The sequence below is a fragment of the Rhinoraja longicauda genome, chromosome 10 (genome assembly GCF_053455715.1).
Source record: "Rhinoraja longicauda isolate Sanriku21f chromosome 10, sRhiLon1.1, whole genome shotgun sequence".
NCBI classification, from domain to species: domain Eukaryota; kingdom Metazoa; phylum Chordata; class Chondrichthyes; order Rajiformes; family Arhynchobatidae; genus Rhinoraja; species Rhinoraja longicauda.
In genome coordinates this window covers 26,383,879-26,397,161 of record NC_135962.1, presented here as the reverse complement: position 1 = coordinate 26,397,161, position 13,283 = coordinate 26,383,879, and the positions used below count along the sequence as shown (strand labels likewise).

Here is a 13,283-nt window from a genome sequence, read left to right as displayed (position 1 = left end):
CACATCTGGACCTTTGAATTTGGGAAGAGAAATTCCAAATGATGGCATTTTCATTGATGGCATTTTGAACTTTGTGTCCTGGTCTTTCATCTTGAGGTTAGCTGAATCCAAATCTACATCTATTGTTGGTGCATGGAAGCCAGTGTCTGGAGCCTTGATGTCCATTGAGAGATCTGGTGATGCAACATCAAATTCAGGCTTTGACAGTCCTGCATCAATATGAAATTTTCCTTCCTCGTTTGGCGCTGCACGATCTATTGATGGCATTGTAATCTCTGGTATTTTAATACTTGCTTCTGGACCTTTCACATCTAGGGTAACGGCACAGAATTCAACTTCCAACTTGCCTGGTATTATTTCTCCTTCTGGTAACTTCACTTCTGCATCAGCTTTTGGGAGAGAAATATCCTGTTTGGGCAGGTTAACATCAACGCTTATTTTTGGAGCTTTGATATCAGGACCAGAAATTCCAAACTTTGGCCCTTTAAATTTGGGAAGTTTCATTTTCCCTCCCTTGCCTTTGATGTCCACGTCTGGTGTGTCAATGGCAACTTCATACTCTGGAGCACCCACATCAGGCATTTTGCCTTTTATGTCCACGTCTGTTTTTTTGAGTGAAATGTCCACATCTGTTTTTCTCGGTCCTACATCCACATCTGGACCTTTGAATTTAGGAAGAGAAACTCCAAATGATGGCATTTTCATTGATGGCATTTTGAATTTACTCTCCTGGCCTTTCATCTTAAGGCTAGCTGAGTCTAAATCGATTTCTATTGTTGGTGCATGGAACCCAGTATCCGCAGCCTTGATGTCCATTGAGAGATCTGGTGCTGCAACATCAAATTCAGGCTTCGACAGTCCTGCATTAATTTCAAATTTTCCTTCCATGTTTGGCAGTGCACGATCTATTGATGTCTTTCCAATCTGTGGCATTTTAATACTTGCTTCAGGAACCTCGACATCTATGGTACCCGCTTGGATTTCAGCTTCTAACTTGCCAGATTTTACATCTGATAATTTCACATCTGCATCAGCTTTTGGGAGAGAAATATCCAGTTTGGGCAGGTTAACATCAACGCTTATTTTTGGAGCTTTGATATCAGGACCAGAAATTCCAAACTTTGCCCCTTTAAATTTGGGAAGTTTCATTTTCCCTCCCTTGCCTTTGATGTCCACGTCTGGTGTGTCAATGGCAGCTTCACACTCTGGAGCACCCACATCAGGCATTTTGCCTTTTATGTCCACATCTGGCTTTGTGAGTGAAATGTCCACATCTGTTTTTTTCAGTCCTGCATCCACATCCGGACCTTTGAATTTGTGAAGAGAAATTCCAAATGATGGCATTTTCATTGATGGCATTTTGAACTTTGTGTCCTGGTCTTTCATCTTGAGGTTAGCTGAATCCAAATCTACATCTATTGTTGGTGCATGGAAGCCAGTGTCTGGAGCCTTGATGTCCATTGAGAGATCTGGTGATGCAACATCAAATTCAGGCTTTGACAGTCCTGCATCAATATGAAATTTTCCTTCCTCCTTTGGCGCTGCACGATCTATTGATGGCATTGTAATCTCTGGTATTTTAATACTTGCTTCTGGACCTTTCACATCTAGGGTAACGGCACAGAATTCAACTTCCAACTTGCCTGGTATTATTTCTCCTTCTGGTAACTTCACTTCTGCATCAGCTTTTGGGGGAGAAATATCCAGTTTGGGCAGGTTAACATCAACGCTTATTTTTGGAGCTTTGATATCAGGACCAGAAGTTCCAAACTTTGGCCCTTTAAATTTGGGAAGTTTCATTTTCCCTCCCTTGCCTTTGATGTCCACGTCTGGTGTGTCAATGGCAGCTTCACACTCTGGAGCACCCACATCAGGCAGTTTGCCCTTTACGTCCACATCAGGTTTTGTGAGTGAAATGTCCACATCTGTTTTTCTCGGTCCTACATCCACATCTGGACCTTTGAATTTAGGAAGAGAAACTCCAAATGATGGCATTTTCATTGATGGCATTTTGAATTTACTCTCCTGGCCTTTCATCTTAAGGCTAGCTGAGTCTAAATCGATTTCTATTGTTGGTGCATGGAACCCAGTATCCGCAGCCTTGATGTCCATTGAGAGATCTGGTGCTGCAACATCAAATTCAGGCTTCGACAGTCCTGCATTAATTTCAAATTTTCCTTCCATGTTTGGCAGTGCACGATCTATTGATGTCTTTCCAATCTGTGGCATTTTAATACTTGCTTCAGGAACCTCGACATCTATGGTACCCGCTTGGATTTCAGCTTCTAACTTGCCAGATTTTACATCTGATAATTTCACATCTGCATCAGCTTTTGGGAGAGAAATATCCAGTTTGGGCAGGTTAACATCAACGCTTATTTTTGGAGCTTTGATATCAGGACCAGAAATTCCAAACTTTGGCCCTTTAAATTTGGGAAGTTTCATTTTCCCTCCCTTGCCTTTGATGTCCGCGTCTGGTGTGTCAATGGCAGCTTCACACTCTGGAGCACCCACATCAGGCATTTTGCCTTTTATGTCCACGTCTGTTTTTTTGAGTGAAATGTCCACATCTGTTTTTTTCAGTCCTGCATCCACATCCGGACCTTTGAATTTGTGAAGAGAAATTCCAAATGATGGCATTTTCATTGATGACATTTTGAACTTTGTGTCCTGGTCTTTCATCTTAAGGTTAGCTGAGTCCAAATCTACATCTATTGTTGGTGCATGGAAGCCAGTGTCTGGAGCCTTGATGTCCATTGAGAGATCTGGTGCTGCAACATCAAATTCAGGCTTTGACAGTCCTGCATCAATATGAAATTTTCCTTCCTCGTTTGGCGCTGCACGATCTATTGATGGCATTGTAATCTCTGGTATTTTAATACTTGCTTCTGGACCTTTCACATCTAGGGTAACGGCACAGAATTCAACTTCCAACTTGCCTGGTATTATTTCTCCTTCTGGTAACTTCACTTCCGCATCAGCTTTTGGGAGAGAAATATCCATTTTGGGCAGGTTAACATCAACGCTTATTTTTGGAGCTTTGATATCAGGACCAGAAATTCCAAACTTTGGCCCTTTAAATTTGGGAAGTTTCATTTTCCCTCCCTTGCCTTTGATGTCCGCGTCTGGTGTGTCAATGGCAGCTTCACACTCTGGAGCACCCACATCAGGCAGTTTGCCCTTTACGTCCACATCAGGTTTTGTGAGTGAAATGTCCACATCTGTTTTTCTCAGTCCTACATCCACATCTGGACCTTGGAATTTGGGAAGGGAAACTCCAAATGATGGCATTTTCATTGATGGGATTTTGAATTTACTCTCCTGGCCTTTCATCTTAAGGCTAGCTGAGTCCAAATCTACATCTATTGTTGTTGCATGGAGGCCAGTGTCTGGAGCCTTGATGTCCATTGAGAGATCTGGTGCTGCAACATCAAATTCAGGCTTCGACAGACCTGCATTAATTTCAAATTTTCCTTCCACCTTTGGCAGTGCACGATCTATTGATGTCTTTCCAATCTGTGGCATTTTAATACTTGTTTCAGGAACCTCGACATCTATGTTACCCGCTCGGATTTGAGCTTCTAACTCGCCAGGTTGTACATCTGATAATTTCACATCTGCATCAGCTTTTGGAAGAGAAATATCCAGTTTGGGCAGGTTAACATCAACGCTTATTTTTGGAGCTTTGATATCAGGACCAGAAATTCCAAACTTTGGCCCTTTAAATTTGGGAAGTTTCATTTTCCCTCCCTTGCCTTTGATGTCCACGTCTGGTGTGTCAATGGCAGCTTCACACTCTGGAGCACCCACATCAGGCAGTTTGCCCTTTACGTCCACATCAGGTTTTGTGAGTGAAATGTCCACATCTGTTTTTCTCAGTCCTACATCCACATCTGGACCTTTGAATTTGGGAATAGAAATTCCAAATGATGATATTTTCATTGATGGCATTTTGAATTTTGTGTCCTGGTCTTTCATCATTAAAGCAGCTGAGTCTAAATCGACATCTTCTGTCGGTGCATGGAAGCCAGTGTCTGGAGCCTTGATGTCCATTGAGAGATCTGGTGCTGCAACATCAAATTCAGGCTTTGACAGTCCTGCATCAATATGAGATTTTCCTTCCTCGTTTGGCGCTGCACGATCTATTGATGGCATTGTAATCTCTGGTATTTTAATACTTGCTTCTGGACCTTTCACATCTAGGGTACCGGCACAGAATTCAACTTCCAACTTGCCTGGTTTTATTTCTCCTTCTGGTAACTTCACTTCTGCCTCAGCTTTTGGGAGAGAAATATCCAGTATGGGCAGGTTAACATCAACACTTATTTTTGGAGCTTTTATATCAGGACCAGAAATTCCAAACTTTGGCCCTTTAAATTTGGGAAGTTTCATTTTCCCTCCCTTGCCTTTGATGTCCGCGTCTGGTGTGTCAATGGCAGCTTCACACTCTGGAGCACCCACATCAGGCATTTTGCCCTTTACGTCCACGTCTGGCTTTGTGAGTGAAATGTCCTCATCTGGTTTTTTCAGTCCTGCGTCTGCATCTGGACCTTTGAATTTGGGAAGAAATACTCCAAATGATGGCATTTTCTTTGATGGCATTTTGAATTTACTCTCCTGGTCTTTCATCTTAAGGGCAGCTGAGTCTAAATCAACATCTATTGTTGGTGCTTGGAAGCCTATATCTGGATCATTGTCCATTGTCAACGACAGCCTCGCATCAATATCAAATTTTCCTTCCAAGTTTGGCAATGTACGATCTATTGATTGCATTGTAATCTCTGGTATTTTAGTTCTTGCTTCAGAACCCTCAACATCTATGGTACCCGCTCGTATTTCAGCATCTATCTTGCCAGGTTTTACATCTGATAATTTCACATCTGCATCAGCTTTTGGAAGAGAAATATCAATTTTGGGCAGGTTGACATCAATGCTCATTTTTGGAGCTTTTATATCAGTACCGTAAATTCCAAACTTTGGCCCTTTAAGTTTCATTTTCCATTCATTGCCAACGATATCCACATCAGATGTGTCAATGTCAACTTCACATTCTGGAGCACCCATATCAGACATTTTGCCCTGTACTTCCACATCAGTCTTTGTGAGTGAAATGTCCACATCTGTTTTTTTCAGTCCTGCATCCACATCTGGTTCTTCGAATTTGGGAAGAGCATATGATGGCATTTTCATTGATGTCATTTTGAACTTACTGTCCTGGCCTTTCATCTTCAGGTCGGCTGAGTCAACTTCTATATCTTTTGTTGTTGCACGGATGGCAGTAGCTGGAGCTTTGACGTCCATTGAGAGATCTGGTGCTACAACATCAAGTTCAGACTTCGACACGTCTGTATCAATATCCCATTTAAGTTCTACCTTTGGCAGTGCAATATCTCTCGATGTCTTTTCAATCTGAGGCATTTTAAGGCTTGCTTCAGGACCACTCACATTTTCGTTCCCAGCATGAAATTCAGCTTCCAGCTTGCCTGGTTTTATCGCTCCTGATAATTTCACATCTACATTAGCTTTTGCGAGTGAAATATCAACTTTGGCCTTTCTACTTTTTGGTTTTTGCATTTTACTTCCTTTCTTTGTTTGTTTAATTGGTTTTTCTCCAAAATGTTTTGAACCTGTAACACATTCTTGTTCTTTTGCCGTGAGCTCTCCATCCCTGATGTTATCTTGATTAGTGTCACCATCAAGTGAAATTGCACCATCAAGTTTCTTTGTTCCTGTCTTAGCATTTCGAATAATGTTTTGATCTTCTGGGCCACTCTTCTGCTCACTCTCCATTGTACTTGGCCCTGTCATTACCTCTGTAGTTGTCACTGCAAGATCTTTGCTTGTTTGTGAAACATCAATTTTCATTAGACTGACATCAATTGCAATTGTAGAAGACTTGGATTCGGTTCCAGAGATTTCATCTTTGGGTTCGGTGATTTTAGATTGCTTTTTTTTCTGTTGCCTCTCAATATTCTTTTTCTTGTTTTCTGTTTCAAATGATTGAATAGAAATGTCTGTCGCTTGCTTGCTCTTGTCTTCATCATGCTGCTTTGGTAATGGTAACATAAAATCTGTCTTTACATCTGTAATATTCAGTTCTTTTTGTGAGATATCCTCTAGCATTGATTCAGAATGTGCTCTTTCCTCTAGTATTTTGGTGGCAATGTGTTGTGTTGTAAGAATTGGTCCAGGAAGCATAAATTTAGCTATTTTGAGTTTTGGCATTTTGATATTGGATTCACTGCTAATATTGTCGCATTCCATTTGTTCACTTTGTTTATCCAGCATTTGGGTACTTTGATTTGTAGTTATCATTATAGTTTCATTTGACCTTTGTGATGTACGATCTGTATTTATTTGCAATGTGTCTTGTTCTACAGCAGCATAATCCTTGATTCCAATCAAGATGTCTTGCTTTTCATCTTCAGAAGTTTCTTTTTTCCCTATGTTTATGGCACTTGTGCCAATATGTGGTTGTTTTATTTTTCTTTTGTTTTTTTTCCTTTTTTGAGGGTTTTCCACTGTTTTTAAATGGGATTCTATATCTGTGCATGTTGAGGTAATGTCATATTGATCAATTTGTTCTGGTTCTGTTAAGCTTTGAGACCTGTTGAGTTTATGTGACTTTGACTTTGTGAAACTTGAAAACTTGGGCCAGATAAATCTGACATCGGATACTTCAGCCTTCTTCGTCTTCCCCTTCTGAGTGGTTTCTTGAATTAGTAGTCTTTCTTCGGCATTACATTCATCAGAAATACCTCTTGTATTTGATTTACTTGCATAGAGTTTCATAAAAAAGTCTTCGTCGGCTCCCTAAGAGAAGAAATGGACAGTTATTTTCTATCTTTTTGTGAGGGATAAATCCAGCTGAAGAGGCAGACAGACACGTATCCACAGTAAAAGTACTGAACGTGAAACAGCTTATTTATAAGGCTGGATCTTTAGAACATTTTTATAGCTCTGGCACTTTAAAATTACTTAAGATGGGCTTAAGAAAATGGGCTAAACCTTTTAACCAGCTGGTAGCAAAGAAGCATCTTCAATATATCTCATAAGATTGTAACGCTTATTTTGTGCATCATAAGACCTTTATGTTATTTTTAATGACTTGCCTAGCATTGTTGATCACAGAGTTTTCAAGAACACCAGGAAAATAAACAAGAGTTTAGGAACAGGAGCAGGTACAAAATATCCTTGAGCTTGCAATGGCATTCAGTACAATCATGATTGTTTTGTTCTGACCTTTTGCCTGTATTCGATCTTCCTACCCAAAACCATACCCTCGATTTCCCCTATAAACTAAAAAATCTGTCTTAGCCTTCTTAACATTTACAAGACCAAAGATTGATTATTGACTTCTGGAAGGGAAAGCTAAAGATTCATCAGCAGGTCTGTGGTGGAGAGTCAATAGCTTGAGGTTCCTGGGCATGCACATCTCTGAAGATCTGACTTCAGCCTAGTGCATTGATGCAATCACAAAGAAAGCTCGTCGATGTCTCTAGGTTCCTCAAAAAATTTGAGGAGATTTGGCATGTTGCTGAATATGCTATCAAACCTCTACAGGTGCATACTGACTGGTAATATCATGGGCTAGTTCAGTAACTCAAGTGCCCAAGGATGAAGAAGGCTGCAGAAAGTAGTAGACATTACCATTACGAGTATTGACTTCCCCACCATTGAAAGCATCCACAGGAAGTATTGCCTCACAAAGTCTTCAAATATCATCAAAACCACACACTAGCCTGGCTGCACTCTCGTCTTCCTGTTACCATCAGGAGCCTAAGAACTATGACCTTCAGGTTCAAGAATAGCTTCTCCTCATCAACACTTGGGCTCTTGAACCGTGCTGCACAACTATAATCATATTCATACATCAGCAACAAATTACTATGAACTTTGTATAGGTAGCACACTGTACTTCAGTCTGCACTATTACAGTCTGATTACCTAGTAATTACTGGTAATTTATTGAATTATTGTTTATTGTATATCTATTTGTTGTGGTGTGCATTAATTTATCTATAAAGTTGCAGCAAGTAAGAATGTTCCCAATGTACATTTGAACACTCTTGACTTAAGCCTTAACTTATATTAGCACTTTCAAATTCTCAGATGCTAGCTTTTTATCCTTCCCTTTAGCAACTACCAACAGTTCATTTACATCCTTACCTCTTCCTTCAATAAGTTCATAAATTCTAGGTCCATAGTTCGGCCCATCAAGTCTACTCCGTCATTCAATCATGGCTGATCTATCTTTCTCTCTCAACGTCATTCTCCCGTGTTCACCCCATGACCTCTGACACCAATACTTTAACCCAATTCAAATTATTATACCCTCTTGCACTGGTTGCTGCCTTTGGTGTCCTCATTTGTTTCCCTAATTTTCAGAAACATAGAATTGAATTGGCACAAGCATTGTGGGCCAAAGGGCCCATTCATGTGCTATACTGTTCCTGGTTCTATGAATATTACATAGATCTGTAATGCTTGAGACTTTATTCTTCTATCTCGAATCCTGAACCTGAATAATCCATTCAATCCATTCAAAATCCCATTGATTACCATGAAGATAAATAACCAATTAAGTGTATGTGGGAGAATGGAAATTATATGATCCTGTTTTCACTGTGAATGTGTTGTCTGCACACCTCCTTCATATTCCCTTCCTCTCTGTGTCTTTTCTTTCCTGCAATACAATTTTTACTTATTGCAAGCAAAATATTCTTCATTGCATTGATGAAAGTAAGTTTCTAGAAAATATTACTATCTAAATCCACCGTGATGTTTGACGTTGCAGAAAGTAAACCTACCGCATAAGGCTTTGTTCCTTCAACTTCAGCTGATTCTACAGGTACTGTTCTTTTTAGGCAGTATTGCATTTTGTATGGTTCTGAGTACTGTAAAATCTTGAGTGCATCTTCATATTTGACATTATCAAAATAAATTGTAGCACTGATAAGTTGATCACCTGATAGAAAACAAAATCATAAATTTGATTATATGTTAATAAGTTCATCAATTAATCAAAAAAATCAGTTTCTGAGCTATCTTTCTGTATTAAAGTATAGTAAATTTTATAACATTTGACTCTTAACTAAACATACTGTTGTGGACAAGATGAATGTGAACTGTATTGTGCTCTCTGGAGGTGTTAAAGTATTATTCTGTTTTGCAGGTGGTAGAAATGTCTAATAACAGTATTGAAATGTCTAATAATCAAGCTAACACTTAGTTAAGGTGTCATTAGTAACTGTCTTACCTCCACTCAGAAGATGGGATGTTCAAGGCATTTCCTGGAAATGATTACATATTTACAACCAAAAACACAATACTAATGGTTTACTGCATTGTCCAGGATGCTCTGGGACCTTAGCCTGTCTCTTCCTGTCTATTCAGAAAGATGTAAATTATCCTGTGGCACTGTTCAAAGATGAGAAATGTGTCCTTTTATTATTGCTCTGTCAACTACCATATCAAATCCACTGGTTCTCATTGTTCATGAAACATACTGTGCAGAAATCAGCTGCCTTTCTTTCTATTTAATGCCAATTCCCAGCTTCACATGTTCCACTTTTATTGTTTGACATAGAAAGACTATTTGGCCCATCAAGTGTATGCTGGCTCTCAGAGCTATCCCATTCCATCACCTATTTCTCTGTAACCCATTTTCTCACACATTAGAGGTAATTTGCTGGAATCAGTTAAGCTACCGGGGTAAAGGAAAGAGCCCTGTTTCCACCAATCTTTCCACCACTACGCATAAAAGCACAAGAAGCGCAAGACGCCATTGTACGCAGATGCCGAGAAGTGTGTTCAGCTCTGGCTGAACAATTTCTAAGCTTGTGATGAGACTCGATAAGAAGTTAAGTTACCAACCAGTTTTTGGGATGTGGGAGGAAACTGGTGTACTAAGGAGAAATCCACACAGTTACAGAGAGAATGTGCAAACTCCACACAGTAGCCTCAAAGGCAAAGATTGAACTGGGATTTTACTGGAACTGTGGTGCCACAACGTTACCTGCTGCTTCACTGCGCTGTCCTGTGAAGATGATAGGTTGAAAAACTGCAATGGTTAAAGGAATCAACTACATCCTTGCTATTGAGGGTGTGCAGCGTAGGTTCACTAGGTTAATTCCCGGAATGGCGGGACTATCATATGTTGAAAGACTGCAGCGACTAGGCTTGTATACACTGGAATTTAGAAGGATGAGAGGAGATCTTATCGAAACGTATAAGATTATTAAGGGGTTGGACACGTTAGAGGCAGGAAACATGTTCCCAATGTTGGGGGAGTCCAGAACAAGGGGCCACAGTTTAAGAATAAGGGATAGGCCATTTAGAACTGAGATGAGGAAAAACTTTTTCAGTCAGAGTGTTGTGAATCTGTGGAATTCTCTGCCTCAGAAGGCAGTGGAGGCCAATTCTCTGAATGCATTCAAGAGAGAGCTAGATAGAGCTCTTAAGGATAGCGGAGTCAGGGGGTATGGGGAGAAGGCAGGAACGGGGTACTGATTGAGAATGATCAGCCATGATCACATTGAATGGCGGTGCTGGCTCGAAGGGCCAAATGGCCTCCTCCTGCACCTATTGTCTATTGTCTATTGTCTACATCTGAGTTGGACTAGAATCACATGACACCAGCCATTTATTTCCAGATTTTTCATATTAAATTCAAATTCTCAAACGGTCACATAGTATTTTCTGGATTTAAATTTCAGAACATCTGGATTTAAATTCCATGTTTTACCTTCTCTCATGCTCAGCCGTTTTGCAGCAGGTGAATCTTTCTGAACATGTTTAATAAATATCCCGTCCTTTTTTCCACCTTTAACACTGAAGCCACTTGCACCTTTTTCAATGTCTGTGTTCACAAGCATTTCCACAATGTCCTCTTCCTTCTCTTTCTGGAAAAAAAAAGCAAAATGATTTAAGTATCAGCAAGTATTTTCATTATTTTAATTTTAATTGTTTCCAAATGAAAGAAATTTTATGAAAATTATAGATATCAAAAAATAAACCTACCGCTTTGTTACTCATGTTTGCAGAAAAACTTTTCTTTGATAGATTTTCTAATCTTTGCTTATTGTCTGTAATGTCAATTAATGTCTCAGCTGGTCTTTCCTCCAGTACCTGAACAAGAGAATTCAGTAATCATTGCATACAAGAGGAAATCTTAAAGCGATTGATTATGAAACTTGGTAAAACCTACATGTAAAATAATCCAGTGATAATAGGTTTTTTTTGCCTTGAGGGTACTTTAATTTTTAGTTAGCATGAATAAATTAGGGTGGCGCACTGCCAGAGACCTGGGTTAATCAGCCTCTGTAAATTGCTGCTCATGTGCCAAACTGGAATAATATAGTACTGATGTGAATAGATGATCAATGGTCAGCGTGGACTCGGTGGGCCGAAGGGCCTGTTTCCATGCCGTACCTCTCAAATAAATTAAACAAATTAAATTAACTTAAATTGTGGTTTGGTCAGAAAAGAAAAAAAAAGATCCAGAGCCTGAGTTTTTAACTTAGATTTCTAGATTTGTGACAGACTAGTAAATTTAAAAAGGTATGTGTTATATAATCACCATGTGTCAGTTTTAATGTGAGGTTGTAGTTTCATCTCTGGCTGCCAATCTCTATTGGTTAAGGTGGACTTGATTGCTCTGCTTTAAGTGCACATTTGATACCAGACGAACAGTGGACATTATTAGTTGATTCACATTGGGAGGTGTCCAGACCAATATTCTCAGCATTCCTCATCAACCTGGAAATTGTTACCAGCAAGATCAAACAGGTGCGAAGTATTTTTTGTGTACAATTTAAATAGTGTATTACAAAATGTGCCAATGAGTCCAATTTCTCAGCACCATATTGCATTTTTGAAAAACTTTTAAATTAAGTTGTAACTGCTTGGTAATCTAAGAGGTAACAAAATATTTTTGCAGAAAATAGTTTTTCTTAGACCAGGGAAGGTTGAGGGGAAAACCTGATGAGAATGTCCAAAATCTTGATGGAGTAAATAAGAAGAATGATCAGTAACCAGTGATATCGATTTAATCTGTAGCAAGAATTCCAGAAGTACCAAGAGGAAATTGGTTGGATTTCAGAGAACTGAGCCAGGATCAATGGGCTGAATTGCCTCTTTCTTGCAATTTGATTGTACATGAGAGGCATCCAAAACAATCATGTTAGTCTTCAAGCTTTGTTCCAATCAAAATTAATCATACATCAGAAAATGTCTTCACAATGTAGTCGTTATTAAGTCCTCAGTTTCCTACCAATGCATATGCTTTTTTAGTCCACTGAGTGTAATAAAAGCTTCTGGTCAAATGCGTAAATTTTAAATTTAGTTGCACTGTTATGCCCAGCAATATATTACTGGAAAATAATCTGACAATCTATCTTTCTGGGTGGATTCCATAATCTGATGTTCTCAGAACAAATTATACTCCTAAGGGTAATGTAGTCTAACAGTCTTTGATATTAAATCCAATGTCAGATTGTAGATCTTACAAATTGTAACCATTTTTATTCTCATTGCTTCAGCTTTAAATGTATTTACATACATTTTTGTCTTTGTATTCTTCAGTCAGCGTGTAGTCATATATCGGTGAAGATCCTTGAGGTCTTGGTCGTACAGTTTCTACAAATTCTGTTGGCAACTCACACACCTGCAAGGAAATAAAGTACTGGAAATTAAATAATCTAAAGCAGAATCCGTTTAATTAAAATGCTAACAACTCTCAATAAATAAGCATGCTATTCAGCATGTGGTTATGATTGTGGTAACACAATTATTAAATAAAGTAATATTTTTCTATGGAAGATGAAATTTAAATTGAAAATTGTCACTGGCAGGACAGAGCATGTGAATGTTTAAGTGTACAAGCAAACTCTTTGCACTATTTCCTGTAAGATATTAAATTTTCACAAAATAATAGGGGCTGATTTAATATAAAAACAAATAATTTTGCCCAAATTTACTTGCAAAGTGGCACAGTGACTTGTAAATAGAACTGCCTCGATCCATGATTCAATCCTAACTTCTGCTACTGTTAGTGTAAAGTTTTCATGTTCTTCCTGTGGCCATGTAGGTTTCCTCTGGATGCTGTGGTTTCCTCCCACAGCATCAAAAACATGGCAGAAGGTTAATGAGTTCCTGTAACTTGCCCTTAGTATAGGAGGGTGGTAGGAGAATCAGATAGTAGTTAATGGATATATGAGAGAAATTAGGATACAGAGATAAAATGGGGGAAGGATAGCTCTGAGAATGGGCTGAATGGTGAA

General features: G+C 39.1%; 1 protein-coding gene across 1 annotated transcript in view; it reads right to left on the bottom strand.

The window, feature by feature from the left end:
- LOC144597520 (uncharacterized) overlaps window positions 1-13,283 on the bottom strand; it is an 84,577-nt gene that overhangs the window by 23,800 nt on the left and 47,494 nt on the right. The window contains exons 3-9 of the mRNA XM_078407001.1: window positions 12,563-12,667; window positions 11,023-11,130; window positions 10,748-10,904; window positions 8,811-8,968; window positions 4,323-6,813; window positions 2,636-4,268; window positions 44-2,572 (exon numbers count right to left, since the gene is read on the bottom strand). Of these exons, the coding sequence (XP_078263127.1) occupies window positions 44-2,572; window positions 2,636-4,268; window positions 4,323-6,813; window positions 8,811-8,968; window positions 10,748-10,904; window positions 11,023-11,130; window positions 12,563-12,667 (7,181 nt within the window). The remainder of the gene's footprint in view (window positions 1-43; window positions 2,573-2,635; window positions 4,269-4,322; window positions 6,814-8,810; window positions 8,969-10,747; window positions 10,905-11,022; window positions 11,131-12,562; window positions 12,668-13,283) is intronic.